The sequence below is a fragment of the Calliopsis andreniformis genome, chromosome 4 (assembly GCF_051401765.1).
Source record: "Calliopsis andreniformis isolate RMS-2024a chromosome 4, iyCalAndr_principal, whole genome shotgun sequence".
Lineage (NCBI taxonomy): Eukaryota > Metazoa > Arthropoda > Insecta > Hymenoptera > Andrenidae > Calliopsis > Calliopsis andreniformis.
The window spans coordinates 14149199-14160820 of record NC_135065.1 but is presented as its reverse complement, the minus strand read 5'-3'; the positions used below and the strand labels follow the sequence as shown (position 1 = coordinate 14160820).

At 46.2% G+C, this 11622-nt stretch overlaps 1 protein-coding gene and 1 long non-coding RNA gene across 2 annotated transcripts; one reads left to right on the top strand and one right to left on the bottom strand.

The window, feature by feature from the left end:
• The first annotated feature begins 3586 nt into the window (after nt 1–3586).
• Nucleotides 3587–4092, top strand: LOC143178311 (uncharacterized). Its single transcript, XM_076376869.1, has 2 exons — nt 3587–3722; nt 3811–4092. The coding sequence occupies exons 1-2, from the start codon at nt 3708–3710 to the stop codon at nt 4090–4092; spliced, it is 297 nt and encodes a 98-aa protein (XP_076232984.1). The 5' UTR covers nt 3587–3707.
• A 1712-nt stretch (nt 4093–5804) lies between these two features.
• Nucleotides 5805–8587, bottom strand: LOC143178236 (uncharacterized). The gene is made up of 3 exons (XR_013001745.1): nt 8574–8587; nt 8258–8542; nt 5805–5888 (listed from the first exon to the last, which is right to left on the bottom strand). It is a non-coding gene; the product is annotated as an uncharacterized LOC143178236 (long non-coding RNA).
• Between the last annotated feature and the right edge of the window lie 3035 nt (nt 8588–11622).

Sequence of the window (11622 nt, the reverse complement as noted above, 5' to 3'; positions counted from 1 at the left end):
TCTTCTACAAGTACGTATCCGCTTACCCTGTCAATAACGTCAACGGCGTCAACAGCGTCGACGACGCCGACGGCCACCACTGTAGTACACCCTCAAGGCTTTCTGCAACAGAAAAAAAAAGGATTATGCAAAAGCAATCAATTTGAACCATTTGGACCATTTGAACCATTTTCATTTTATTAATCAAACTAGAATCATTTCAAGCTTGGGGAACTTCAAGTACCTATCGCGTCTCAAAGGAAGGTACGTACCTACACCGGAAGGTCTCTAATGTTCCTACCGAGTACACGCGTCTGCATACAGTTATAACACGACGTAAATAAAAGGCAAGAGAGGAACAGATCGATCCGACTTTTGCCGATGATTTTTCCCGCGAGAGAAAAATCAAAGTGCGTGAGAGAAATCGTTCCGACCTTCCAGGATTGCCTCCAACAATTTCGCTCGAGGCTGCTTCCCTCTCCGCGGAGACAATTTCTTTTCCCCGAGAGATCGAGCTCGTCCGGAGAACCTTCTCGGGAATCATAAACTAAATAACCTGCGATGATTGTAACTTTCCTACATCGTCTATTCGATACGTGTGAAATGATTCGCGGACGCTGACCAAGTTCAAAGCACGATCATCGATCGAGATGGAAAGCGAAGATACACGAATAGCTGAAAAGCCAAGGCGTGGCAAAGCGTAACGCGAAACGGGAAAAGAATCGTCCGAAGAATAGGAGAAACGAGAACAAGCGAACAGCGGCGCCAGGGTTATTTATATCGAGACGACCTTTGACGACGTCGCAGTCGACGTCGCAGTCGACGGCGAGGCTCAATGAAAATCTTTCGCACCGTCAAGCAGACGCGGAAGAAGGGCGATCGGCACGCATTCTCCTGTGTCTCGCGCGACTGGCGCCACCCTAAATGCCATAATGCCATCCCTTCGAACCAGACCGTTCCTCCTGACAATCCATCGCATCGGTCTTCGCTTATTTTCTTAATCGATCACCTACTACAGGCTAATCCGAGTCGAGTTTTCGCAATCACTGAAATTCTATCTCTCGAATCGATTCGCTGTTTCCTTTTCGAATCGTGACACTCGAGCAGCGATTGCGTAACGTACAATCAAGCGCGGAAATACAAAGTCGTCGCCAATTCTATTTCTATCCACGCATCTTGTGGGTGGGCTCGCTCGTTATTGTATACACATAATCGTAACGACCATCTCGCTTTACGCGTAATAAATTTCTCAGCAAGATTCTCGCAATAGAGAAATGGCAGGCAGCAAATACAAAAATTCGGAGGATGGAATGAGATTTCGAACGAAATTTCAGGACGGCCAAGGCGTCTCTTTTATTGCGAGCGATAAATATCGCGTCGTTAGAGACTCGACGAGAAAAAGATGGGAATGGGCTGCGTTGTAAGGGGAAGCAAAAGATCGCGCGCCTCGTCAGCAAAAGCTCGATACTTAATTGAAACTGCTGACTAAGCGGCAGGCTTTTGCTTACGCCGTACCGTGACTGGCATGTATCACCTTTCACCTATGAACTTGAGCGTCTTTAACATCTTTTTCATTCACGCTACACTCGACAGCCAAATTTCGGTTCTTTCCGCGAGAAATTGTAGAAATTGCGTTTGATAATGGGAGAATATGTCGATCAAGATTTCGATGCAAAAGACCAGTAAATCCGTGGAATCGAGTAGGATATCGAAAGTATCAACTGGGATATGAATTTAGCTGTGAAACCGAAGCCGAAGTGTCTACAAATCGTCGATTTCGCCACGCAAATACGAGCAGGAATCCGTGAAGGTCCCGTGATCTTAAAAAACAGACTGACGACCGGTCTTCGCCTAGCTTCTGATTCTTCCACGCGGAACGCTAGCTAAAGCGCATCCACCACGATACCCTCCGACTATTTATAAGCAGATCTAAAGGCGTGATATTAATTATTAGGGTGGCGATTTATCGTTAACGCTGAGACGGTCTACGCTCAACCGTACAGTGTCCGTCGTTTATTACGCTGCTTAACCTGACAAGAATCGTCAACAACGCTCGAGTAACGAGCAACGTCTCCAAACACACATACATACATAGTTGCAGTGAGACCGAGCAGACTGCTTCCTCTTTTTGCAATAGTAGCGTCGCGCCGCGTCGCGCCGCGTCGCGTCGCGTCGGTACCACCTCATTCGAAATTCACATTACGAGGATCAATTGTAAGAATTTATCGATCGAACAACCGTTTTTCATCACGAAAATGCGACACATACACGAATGATTTTTTTAGGAAGAAACGTACAAGATATTAAAAACGGAGAGAAAAGTGAGTAAGAAGAAATGTCGACGGTCGAGGGCGGAAAATGGTACGTACTGGCTGTAAGCGGTGAATGAAACGAGCGTTGAAAAGGAGGGAAGGGGAAAAAGAAAGAGGTAAAGAGGGAGAGAGGGAGAGAGGGAGAGAGGGAGAGAGGGAGAGAGGGAGAGAGGGAGAGAGGGAGAGAGGGAGAGAGAAAGAAAAGTGATGAAAAAGGAGGAAAAGAGAGTACCTCCGGCATTGTACCAATTCACGACGCTAATACGAAGAGTGTTCTAAAGAGCGACGAAACAATGACGGCACTCCACCGACTCCGATTCTCCATTTCCACGCGACTCCGAGAACGCGACATTCGCATATGTACCTACATATTCTGACTGCACCTAAATGTGACTGACTAAATAGTCAGGCACATTTGCCGACTGAATCAATGCGAAAGTGAAATTCGAGCATGAGCTCGCACAGGATGATTCCAATATTTTTCATCGATAACTACAAATACCCACGCTTTTCTTTTCCTTTATTTCCCAAAGAAACTTTCCAACAGCTGAGATGTCTTTTCGCGCCTTCGATCAAATTTTCTTGAAGCTGATATATACACGCGATATACATACTCGACGTGCTGCTTAAGCGTTATAGTTTCCGCCCTCTCGATGTTGTTACTGCCCACTCTGCGGTGCATCGTCTCGTCGTCGTCGTCGTCGTCGTCGTCGTCGTCGTCGTCGTCGTCGTCGACAGCACCGGTGTGGTAGCGATGCCTTCTCGTTCAGAATAACGAGTGAACGAGCCTGTGAGACAACCGAAAATTTCTACCTTCGATAGAGTCCCTTCGCTTTTTCCTCTTCGATAGCACGCGTATAGCAGCAAGGGCTATTTAAGTTTCGTAACAGCGAACGAGAAGCAATTGAGCACAAGGACGGAATAGCTAAATCGTGGTTGTCGTGAAAATTATTACGAGCCAGGAGGTTGCGCGTAGCTCGACCAAATGGAATTTCAATAGGGGGAACAACTGCTCCCACTGGCGACCTCCGCAAGGTCGATCGTTGCACCGATCTGCTAAAACTTTCTACGCAACTATGGCAATTTCAACTTTGCCCCGTTGCACTTTCCTATGTCCTACGTCGCATGTTCCACTCGCGCGACGGAGAGACCTGGATGCATTCGGAAATCAAATGTTACGAAAACGACGAAAATCAGTCGTATTCGTATGTCCGATTTGGACAATGGCCAAGGACGCGTTGCTCAACTTCGTCGATAATAATTATGCGCGATTACGCGAGGTGAACATTATCAGTCGATGCACGTATCGTCGACGACACGATCGGACAGATATAAAAGAGGGCTGGTACGCTGTTTCGAGCATCAATCGATTTTCAACAGCCTTACAAGCTTCTCATCTTCTCAACAACCTACAACATGAAGTGCATCGCAGTAAGTAGATTATTCTAATGACATTTTCTGCCGGAGAAATTTCGGATTTTCTAAGCAGTTACTTCCATCTATTGTCTATTATTCGCAGGTTGTCGCTTTGCTCGCTCTGGTCAGCGTAGCTCTGGCGAAACCTTTGGACACGGAGTCGATCGAACCGGTGAAGACGGAATCGTTAGCAGCGGAAGGTGAAAATGCGGCGAGGGACAAGCGAGGATTGTTGGTTGGTGCAGCCTACACTGCGCCCGTAGCCTACAGCGCGTATACCGCTCCAGTTGCCTATGCGGCAGCCTACAGCTACCCTTACTCGGCTGCCTACACTAGCTACCCATACTACGCTGCCAGTTACTCTGCGCCCTACTACGTCCTGTAAAACCTCCACCTTTCCACCTGCCGCCTCTTCTCTATCAACGACCGGACTGCCCACCTTTAATGCGACGACTGCACCGATACGTCTCGACTGCTCCATTCTCCAGGAGCTTTCAGGATTTCATCGAGGTGCACGATACACGAACTTCACCGAAAGCCGAAGGATGCGAGCATCGCGCTTTGTATTTCCACGGACGATGTATTTCACGCACGATAGAAAGTAACAGAATTTGCCAATTTTACAATTTTCAAATATTACAATTTTTCGAGATTTTCGTGATTTTCGAAATTTTCGAAATTCGATACGAGCATCCTTTTAAGCTTTACTAACGACTAAACTATATTACCTATACGTTTAGATATAGATTTTGCGCTGTGTACTAAAAGCACGAGTAATCAAATTCTTTGCAAACCATACAAGAGTTATTATTTCAATGCATTTCCACTTATTGCTCGCCTAACAACACTTACTCCCTCCGTCTTTATCCTTTCAAATGTTCTACATTGTCGTCAATACCAAAAAGCTATCGTAAAAGATGAAAAGGTACGTCGAATTGAACACTTGAAATTTATCGTCGAGTAATAGAAGAGAAAAACGAAAGGAAGAAGAAGTGAAAAATGCGCGACAGAAAGAGAAATAAGTTAGCGAAGAAATTGCGATATATCTTGAAAGTGAGAAAAGTTTGAATTGCCAAGGCGGCAATTAAGCGATACGTCGTCGTATCGTTCGTCCGCGTTAAATTGCGCTTCAACATTATTTCGAGTTTCGCCGCTGTTCACCCTCTGCGGTAGAGCAAAGGACTTTGCGGCTTTTGGTTTCCCATCCGGCAACAAATCAACCGTACCCACTGGAAACACCCGGCGAACTCGGACCACTTAGTCGTGTCCGCAGCTAAATTGACTCAACAAATGATTTAGGGAAGCTAGTCGTTCGTTAGCCAGGAAATTTACATCGATATTTTTTATCAAACGCGTCCCTTTTTCTCTATTCCGTCAAAGCGGCTCGCAATCTTCGAAAATCCCCGGGCATAAACTTTTATCTAGTTCGTTCGATACTCGATGACATCTCAATTTCCTTGCGTTAACACCGCATACGTCCACGTCACTCCAAACTGTCGATTCTCGAACGATCAGCATTAGGAGGTGGGTTCCATCAGAAATCGTGTCACGTAGGTACTTTGCCACGAACACGACCCATCCAAATTCGTCGCATTTCTTCAAACTAGCTAAACTTTCTATACAACGACCACTTTTCTTCAACTTTCTCAGCTTCTACGATTTCGAGAAACTGAAACTCGTCAAGGGGAATGCGCTCAAAGTCTCTTTATTTCATGTATATTTGTGCGCGCAACTATTACTCAATCTAAACGAGAGAGGATCGCGGATCGCGAATGCGCGATGAATATTCATTGAGCACAATAGCAAGTGTGAAGCAAATTCATTGGCAGGGACACGTATCGTTCTCAAACTCTCCTCAACTAGCGAACCTCTTCGACCACTAAGACTCGTGTTTGGGGCCATACTTTCGATTATGTTATTCAATTTTGATTTGATAAGGCCGGGCCAGAAAAGTCTTTGCGGCCAACAAGAAATTTGCAATTCTTAAGCGTGTATCATCAGGAATAATTTGAAAAAATATGTGCCACTACTATTTCTTTAGCCCTACGATCTAACAAGTGAAAAGAAGCTGGACTGTTTGATTACCTTATAATTATACGGACATCGTCGAAGAACAGAGGAGTATGTACCGTTTGGTGAATTGACAGGAATTTGAGAAACGGAAGCATTTTTGTTACGTACCTGAAACAAAAAGTTGCAATTCTATTAGAAAAATAAATATCTGCGTAAGTTGTGTGTTACACAATGGTGTTATGCACGAGGACAGTAAAGTAAATCGTGCATCTGGAGAGCACGTCGAACGGAGAATGAGTAATTGAAGTAGGCTTGCGATAGAACGGAGGACCGACTAAGAAAGCGAGTAATTGTACGAAATTCGAGCGCAGAAGAAAATAGGAGGCTCCAGAAGAGCTCCGCCGCGTCGTAAATCAGACTACCCTCCTCACAGTTTCGCGAAGGTAACGGTACGCTCCTCCCTCGAGCCCAAGTGTTTCCCGCTTTTTTTTCACAGAGTGAGATCCGGAAATCGGTGCGCTGCAAACTCAGCGATCGATCAGTGGAGGAGGCCCTCCTACCCAGCTACTAGACACCATTCCAATTTCACGATTGCCCCCCGTGAAATCAAGTCTGTCTCATTGAACAGGCGTGTCGCGTCGCGTCGCGTCGCGTCGCGTCGTAATTGATCGCCTTCGGTCCTCGACTATCGTGGTTGCGATCTATTCCCGGATCGTTTCAACAGCATTACTGCTTCGTATGGTTCTTTGAGGAAAATCGAAATTTCGAAGAAACCTAGAGGTAGGGGTTAGAGGCAGACGAGAGCAGACGGAAATGACCCGTGGCTAAAAGCTGGTGGATACCTATGTCTGCGTGTAATCTGCAAACGACGCGAGCTCATGCGCGACGGCGCGTATCGAGCCTCGTTCTAGCATCACGGGCTATTAAGTCACAGCTATCGCTCAAAGTACCTACTCTCCAACGCCAAATTCTACAGTTCCTCCTAAGATCTATACCGTTCGAAACGATAACCGACCTTTCACAATTTCCATCGACGACTTACCGTTGTAATGTTAGCTACCGCTACCGCTAACATTCGTCTTGTCGACAAAAGAGGATGAGAAAGAAATGATTTTGCTAAGAATTTCGGTGGACGAAAGCCGAAGCAGGAAAGCAATAACGAGTGAAGCATGAGCTGGGGACCTGGCCATGGGCAGATTATTAAATTTAATACGGCCAATTAGTTGAAGCGTTGACTGTCAAGCGCGGAAACTAATAGTCAGACACGATGGAGTCGTAAGAATCTCGGAACGCGAACGCTGAGTCGTTTGCGTATAGGCGGCTGTGCTAACGACGCCGTTATATCAAGTGGCCGAGTCATTATTAACCGCGGACAGATCTAACGACTGAGCGTAAAGATGTTACGCATCGAAAATACAACGAGCATGCACTTGGAAATTTCGACAGTTATACTTGCTAACGCGTTAGACGGAGGAAAGGAACGCCGTTGCGAATTGACAGTTTCAAGCGGCCGTGAACGTTTCATCGCTAGGGAAGAGGGAAGAGGGAAGAGGGAAGAGGGAAGAGAAAAGAGCGGGGCTCGGTGCGACGCGCGACGTATCGTACGCGTGTAAGCGATACAGATCAAATACAGCCGCCAAAGCGTGCCTAACGCAAACGACTCGAACCAAGCGTCCTAGGGATGGTCGCTGAAAAATCAATAACCGAGTATGTGTGTTAGTATTATTCGAAAGGAGTAGGAAAAGAGGGAGGACGAGAGGGAGGACGAGAGGGAGGACAGGCTAGCTCCCACGCGTTCTTCTTCGAACCGGTATACGTGTGCATAGGTAGAGCGACGAAGCGAACCATCGCGTTAAAAGGGGCATTCCGAGCGACTGGACAGGGCCAAGCGACGAAGCGACTCCCTCGGCTCAGCTAATGTTCCGTCACTTCGCTATATCGCGAGTCGCAAACTTTGCTGCTCTGCTTCAACCCTATAGGCTAAAGTGCGACGAAAAAATGAAATAGTGTAGCGTGCAGTCACGCAACTACGCTTTATCGCAAAGTTAATGCGAGGCAAACGGAGGAGAGAATGGAGAAATGATATCGCGAAGAAAACAAAGATAATTGCGATGTACTGGTTTTGAAAAGGCACCTGAATTGTCAGGAGCTCGAGAAATTGAGAAGAATTGTAGAACGACAGGGAGACAGAAGCAAGGTAGAAATGAGTAGAGTAAAAGGAAAGTAGTAACCCACAGGCAGCGTGATATGTAGGTTCACAAGGAGGTCGACTACAGGTAGTTGTAAGTATGTAGTAGGGTGCCGTATTCGACCCGAATAGCTCTCCTACGTGGATTTATACCGTTCACGGTGTAATTGGATCGGTTCTGTTTACACACTCTTATTACGTAACTCGGCAATATTCCGGTCAAGCCTATAAATCGCCTCCGAACAGAATTTACCTTCTCCTTCTCTATTCGTTTTTCTCCAACGTATAGGTGATAGGTAATCTTCGCGACGATCAAAATCTCTATGCTGGAAATGCAAACTCTTCCTACCTCGTCAGTCTCTGTTTCTCTCGCAGCAGCTACGCTCTATGCGGCGCGGGAAACGTCGCAAAGAGCGCCGCAAAAGAACGGTGAGCTACCCAACCGGACTTTTTCCCATCGTTCAAGGATAAGAGGGAGAAACGATGCACTCCAAGGATGGCTAAGCTGGAACTCGAAACTTCTCCTCTTCCGTCGTTTTCTTCACCGAATAAACACGTGGGCAACCGGTAACTCCGATATTCCCGAGACCGAAACCTCACGGAACCAACGGGTATACGTATCACAGAAATTTCACTTCAAACAGCACAGAGAAGAAGAACTGCACTAGATATCACACATCGAGCAGGAATCATTCACGAGCTCTCAAACTGAACACGATGCGTATTCACCATCTCGAGTTGCACTTGGAACGCAACGTATCACTGAGAAAGTTTGCGTCCAACTTTCTTATCTCTCGAATCAATCTCACTCGTTCTCCTGCGGTTAGCAATTTGACCGACCAACGACCTCGCGATCAACTCATACACGCACAGCCATACTATATTAAACACATACTATATTAAACCACGTCTCCATTATTCCCGAAGCAGCAAATTAGTGAGAGGAAGAGGGGAAAAGGGATTAAAAGAAAGGAGGGTGAGAGTAAAAGTGTGAAACTGAGAAGGAGCAGAAGAGAGTCCGTAACGCAGCCACAAAGAAACGAAAAAGGACGCGACGCGTGTCGAGTAGCACGTACGACTGATCAAGCTGAGGGAGGTTCGGGGCTAACGCCTGCGCGACCCGACCTTCTCCCACTCTTTTCGTCTACCTATTCGATGCTCCGAATTCGCGGTCGACGCACCCCCACCATTCTGGCCATCCACCCCTCTGTACGCTATCTCGCTATCTCGCTATCTCGCTATCTCGATATCTCGCTATCTCGCGACGACTCGCGATGCGTACGAAGGCATGCACTCTCTCGTTGGCCAGAGTGCTCCGTTCAACCGTTCGCTTTACGCTACTATCTCCTTTTATCTTACGCGCCTTCTTTTCTCCGCTGTCGAACGCCATCTCCATCGCCATCCCCATCGCCATCCCCATCGCCATCTCCATTGCCATCTCTCCCCAATCATTTCTCCAACCAATAACTACAGTTTAGCGTTGCTAAACGCTTTCGGGAAAGGTTCCTTTCCTTTCAGTGGGTTAGCATTCAATCTGTGTCGCGAAGCTGGTATCCCAAGCAGCTAGTCTGTGCACGATTCAAGACCAGCAAGCGCGCGGGTTTCGATGACCGTTAAGAAAGAAAATAAGAGCCGCGCTATAAGGAAAACCGACAGCGGAATACCGAACGAACGCGTTACACTTCCAACGAAGAATCGAGGACGTTATCGCATCGAATTGGATACGAGCCTTTATACGATGTTGCATTCTTTTACAATTACGCATCGATCAAAATATTTTCAAGTCGAGGCGGGCAATCTTTGCCCCGTTTAAATCAACGGGAAAAAGGCTTCAGTGTACGAATCGGTCCTTCTAATATTTATGCGTTTCACACTCCATTCGCAAGCATGAATCGTAACGTCCACGCAAATCAAATTCAAATTCGCATTGAAGATGAAAAGAAGGGAAGACGCAAAACTGAGCAAGCGTATTTACGGGAATGCGGTCGAGACACGTGCCAGATGCCAGCTACTCAGACTAGGTTAATCCCGCTGAGAAGAGTAACTCTCGGCCGGTGTAGATTAATTAAAGCTAATTTAACGCGAACAGTGGTATGTTTCGCGAGATATATCATTCTTTCGACTCGCGATTCAATCGCTTTTTCACACAGCAAACTCAATTGTTTGCTTAATCGACGAAGCATAGATAAACATAATCGATTCGTCAAATAAACACCAAGTACAACTATTTTCACGACCTATGTAAAAAAACTGTTGTTTCGTACATTGCAACTCGAACGTCTGCGTTGTTTTTTCGCCTACGTGTAAGTACGTTGCCGTCATTCAATTGTAACGAGTTATTTCCGATTCGTGTCATGCAACGTGCGCGTTATTAATTAATAAACACTCCCTCAGTACAATACCGCCTCAGTCCTTAGTCCCTTTGCATACAAATTAGTCCTCTCTCCTTTCTAATTAATTGTCAGTGTCACGCAAAAGATTTTCAGAAAATTCGATCAAACTGATAATCTTTCGTCCCTCTACTGCCAAAAATTAGCAGAAATAAATATTTCGCAACGCCCATGACTCGTCTGTAGATTCATACGTTCCATAGATCGTCTAGAAAAGCAGCGATAACCAAAGAAAGAAGACGTAAACAAGATAAGAATGGAAAAAAGGAAAAAAATGCGAGGGAAACGGATGTTCCAGAGAAGTTGAGAATAGGGGTTGAGATCGATAAAGCAAGATGGCGGCATACAGTACCGCAGAGTACCGCAACCTAGCTACCATGAGATTATCTTCTGCTGCTACTCCTACACCTACCTACCTACCTACCTACCTACCTACCTACTCACCTACCTACCTACCTACCTACCTACCGACCAACCCCGCTAACCCTCAGTTATAGGTGCACGAGACCGATGTGAGCGTAATCACGAAACCAATCGTGCTCTACCTATGCACGTACAGGAGTATAGATTTGTAACACGGTCGTGACTACAGTCGTTGACTGAACTACTGTTCGATCCATCTGACAGTGATCGACTTGCAGTTACAATCGACAGGGCAGCCGATACTAAAATTTCGTTGGAGAGATAAAGCAACAGTAATGAATCGAATGAATTGAAAAAGCACCAACGCCAAGGGAATATTCGCAAGAATAAAATGAAAGGCTCTTGCCATCTCGTGACCGATAAAATTGAATCAAGATTTGCGATTCGCAAATTGAAGAAACAATGCATAGAGCGTGCAGAGAGGACGATGTCCGGAGTGCGAAAAGCGTAGGATGCGACGCGCGAAGGTCGCATAGCCCGAAAATCCATAACCACCCCCATTACCGTTTACAGGGAGTTGCGCTTGCGCATCCAGATCTTTCTATCAAAGAAACCCCGATTAATGGTTCATTCTCGTTAAGATATGTTTCACGAGAATTGTCGGAAATACTTGGCCACTACGCATCTCGCAATGAAATAACGGGCCTGAAAGAGGAGAGAGTTCCCTACCCCTGCAACTCAACTTGGAAAACAATATAATTAACGAGATGCTCTAGCGATACACGTGCGTAGAAACGATATAATTGTGGGGGTGATTAGGGAAAAAGGGGTGCATCGGTTTCTTGGTGAAAAAGAAGGGAGAAAGGTACTTGGACCTCCGTCATCACCCTCCATCGGATTGACGTACACACATCGAACGAAAACCCCCGTTTGTTTCCCGCTTGGTAGGATTCACCCCGGT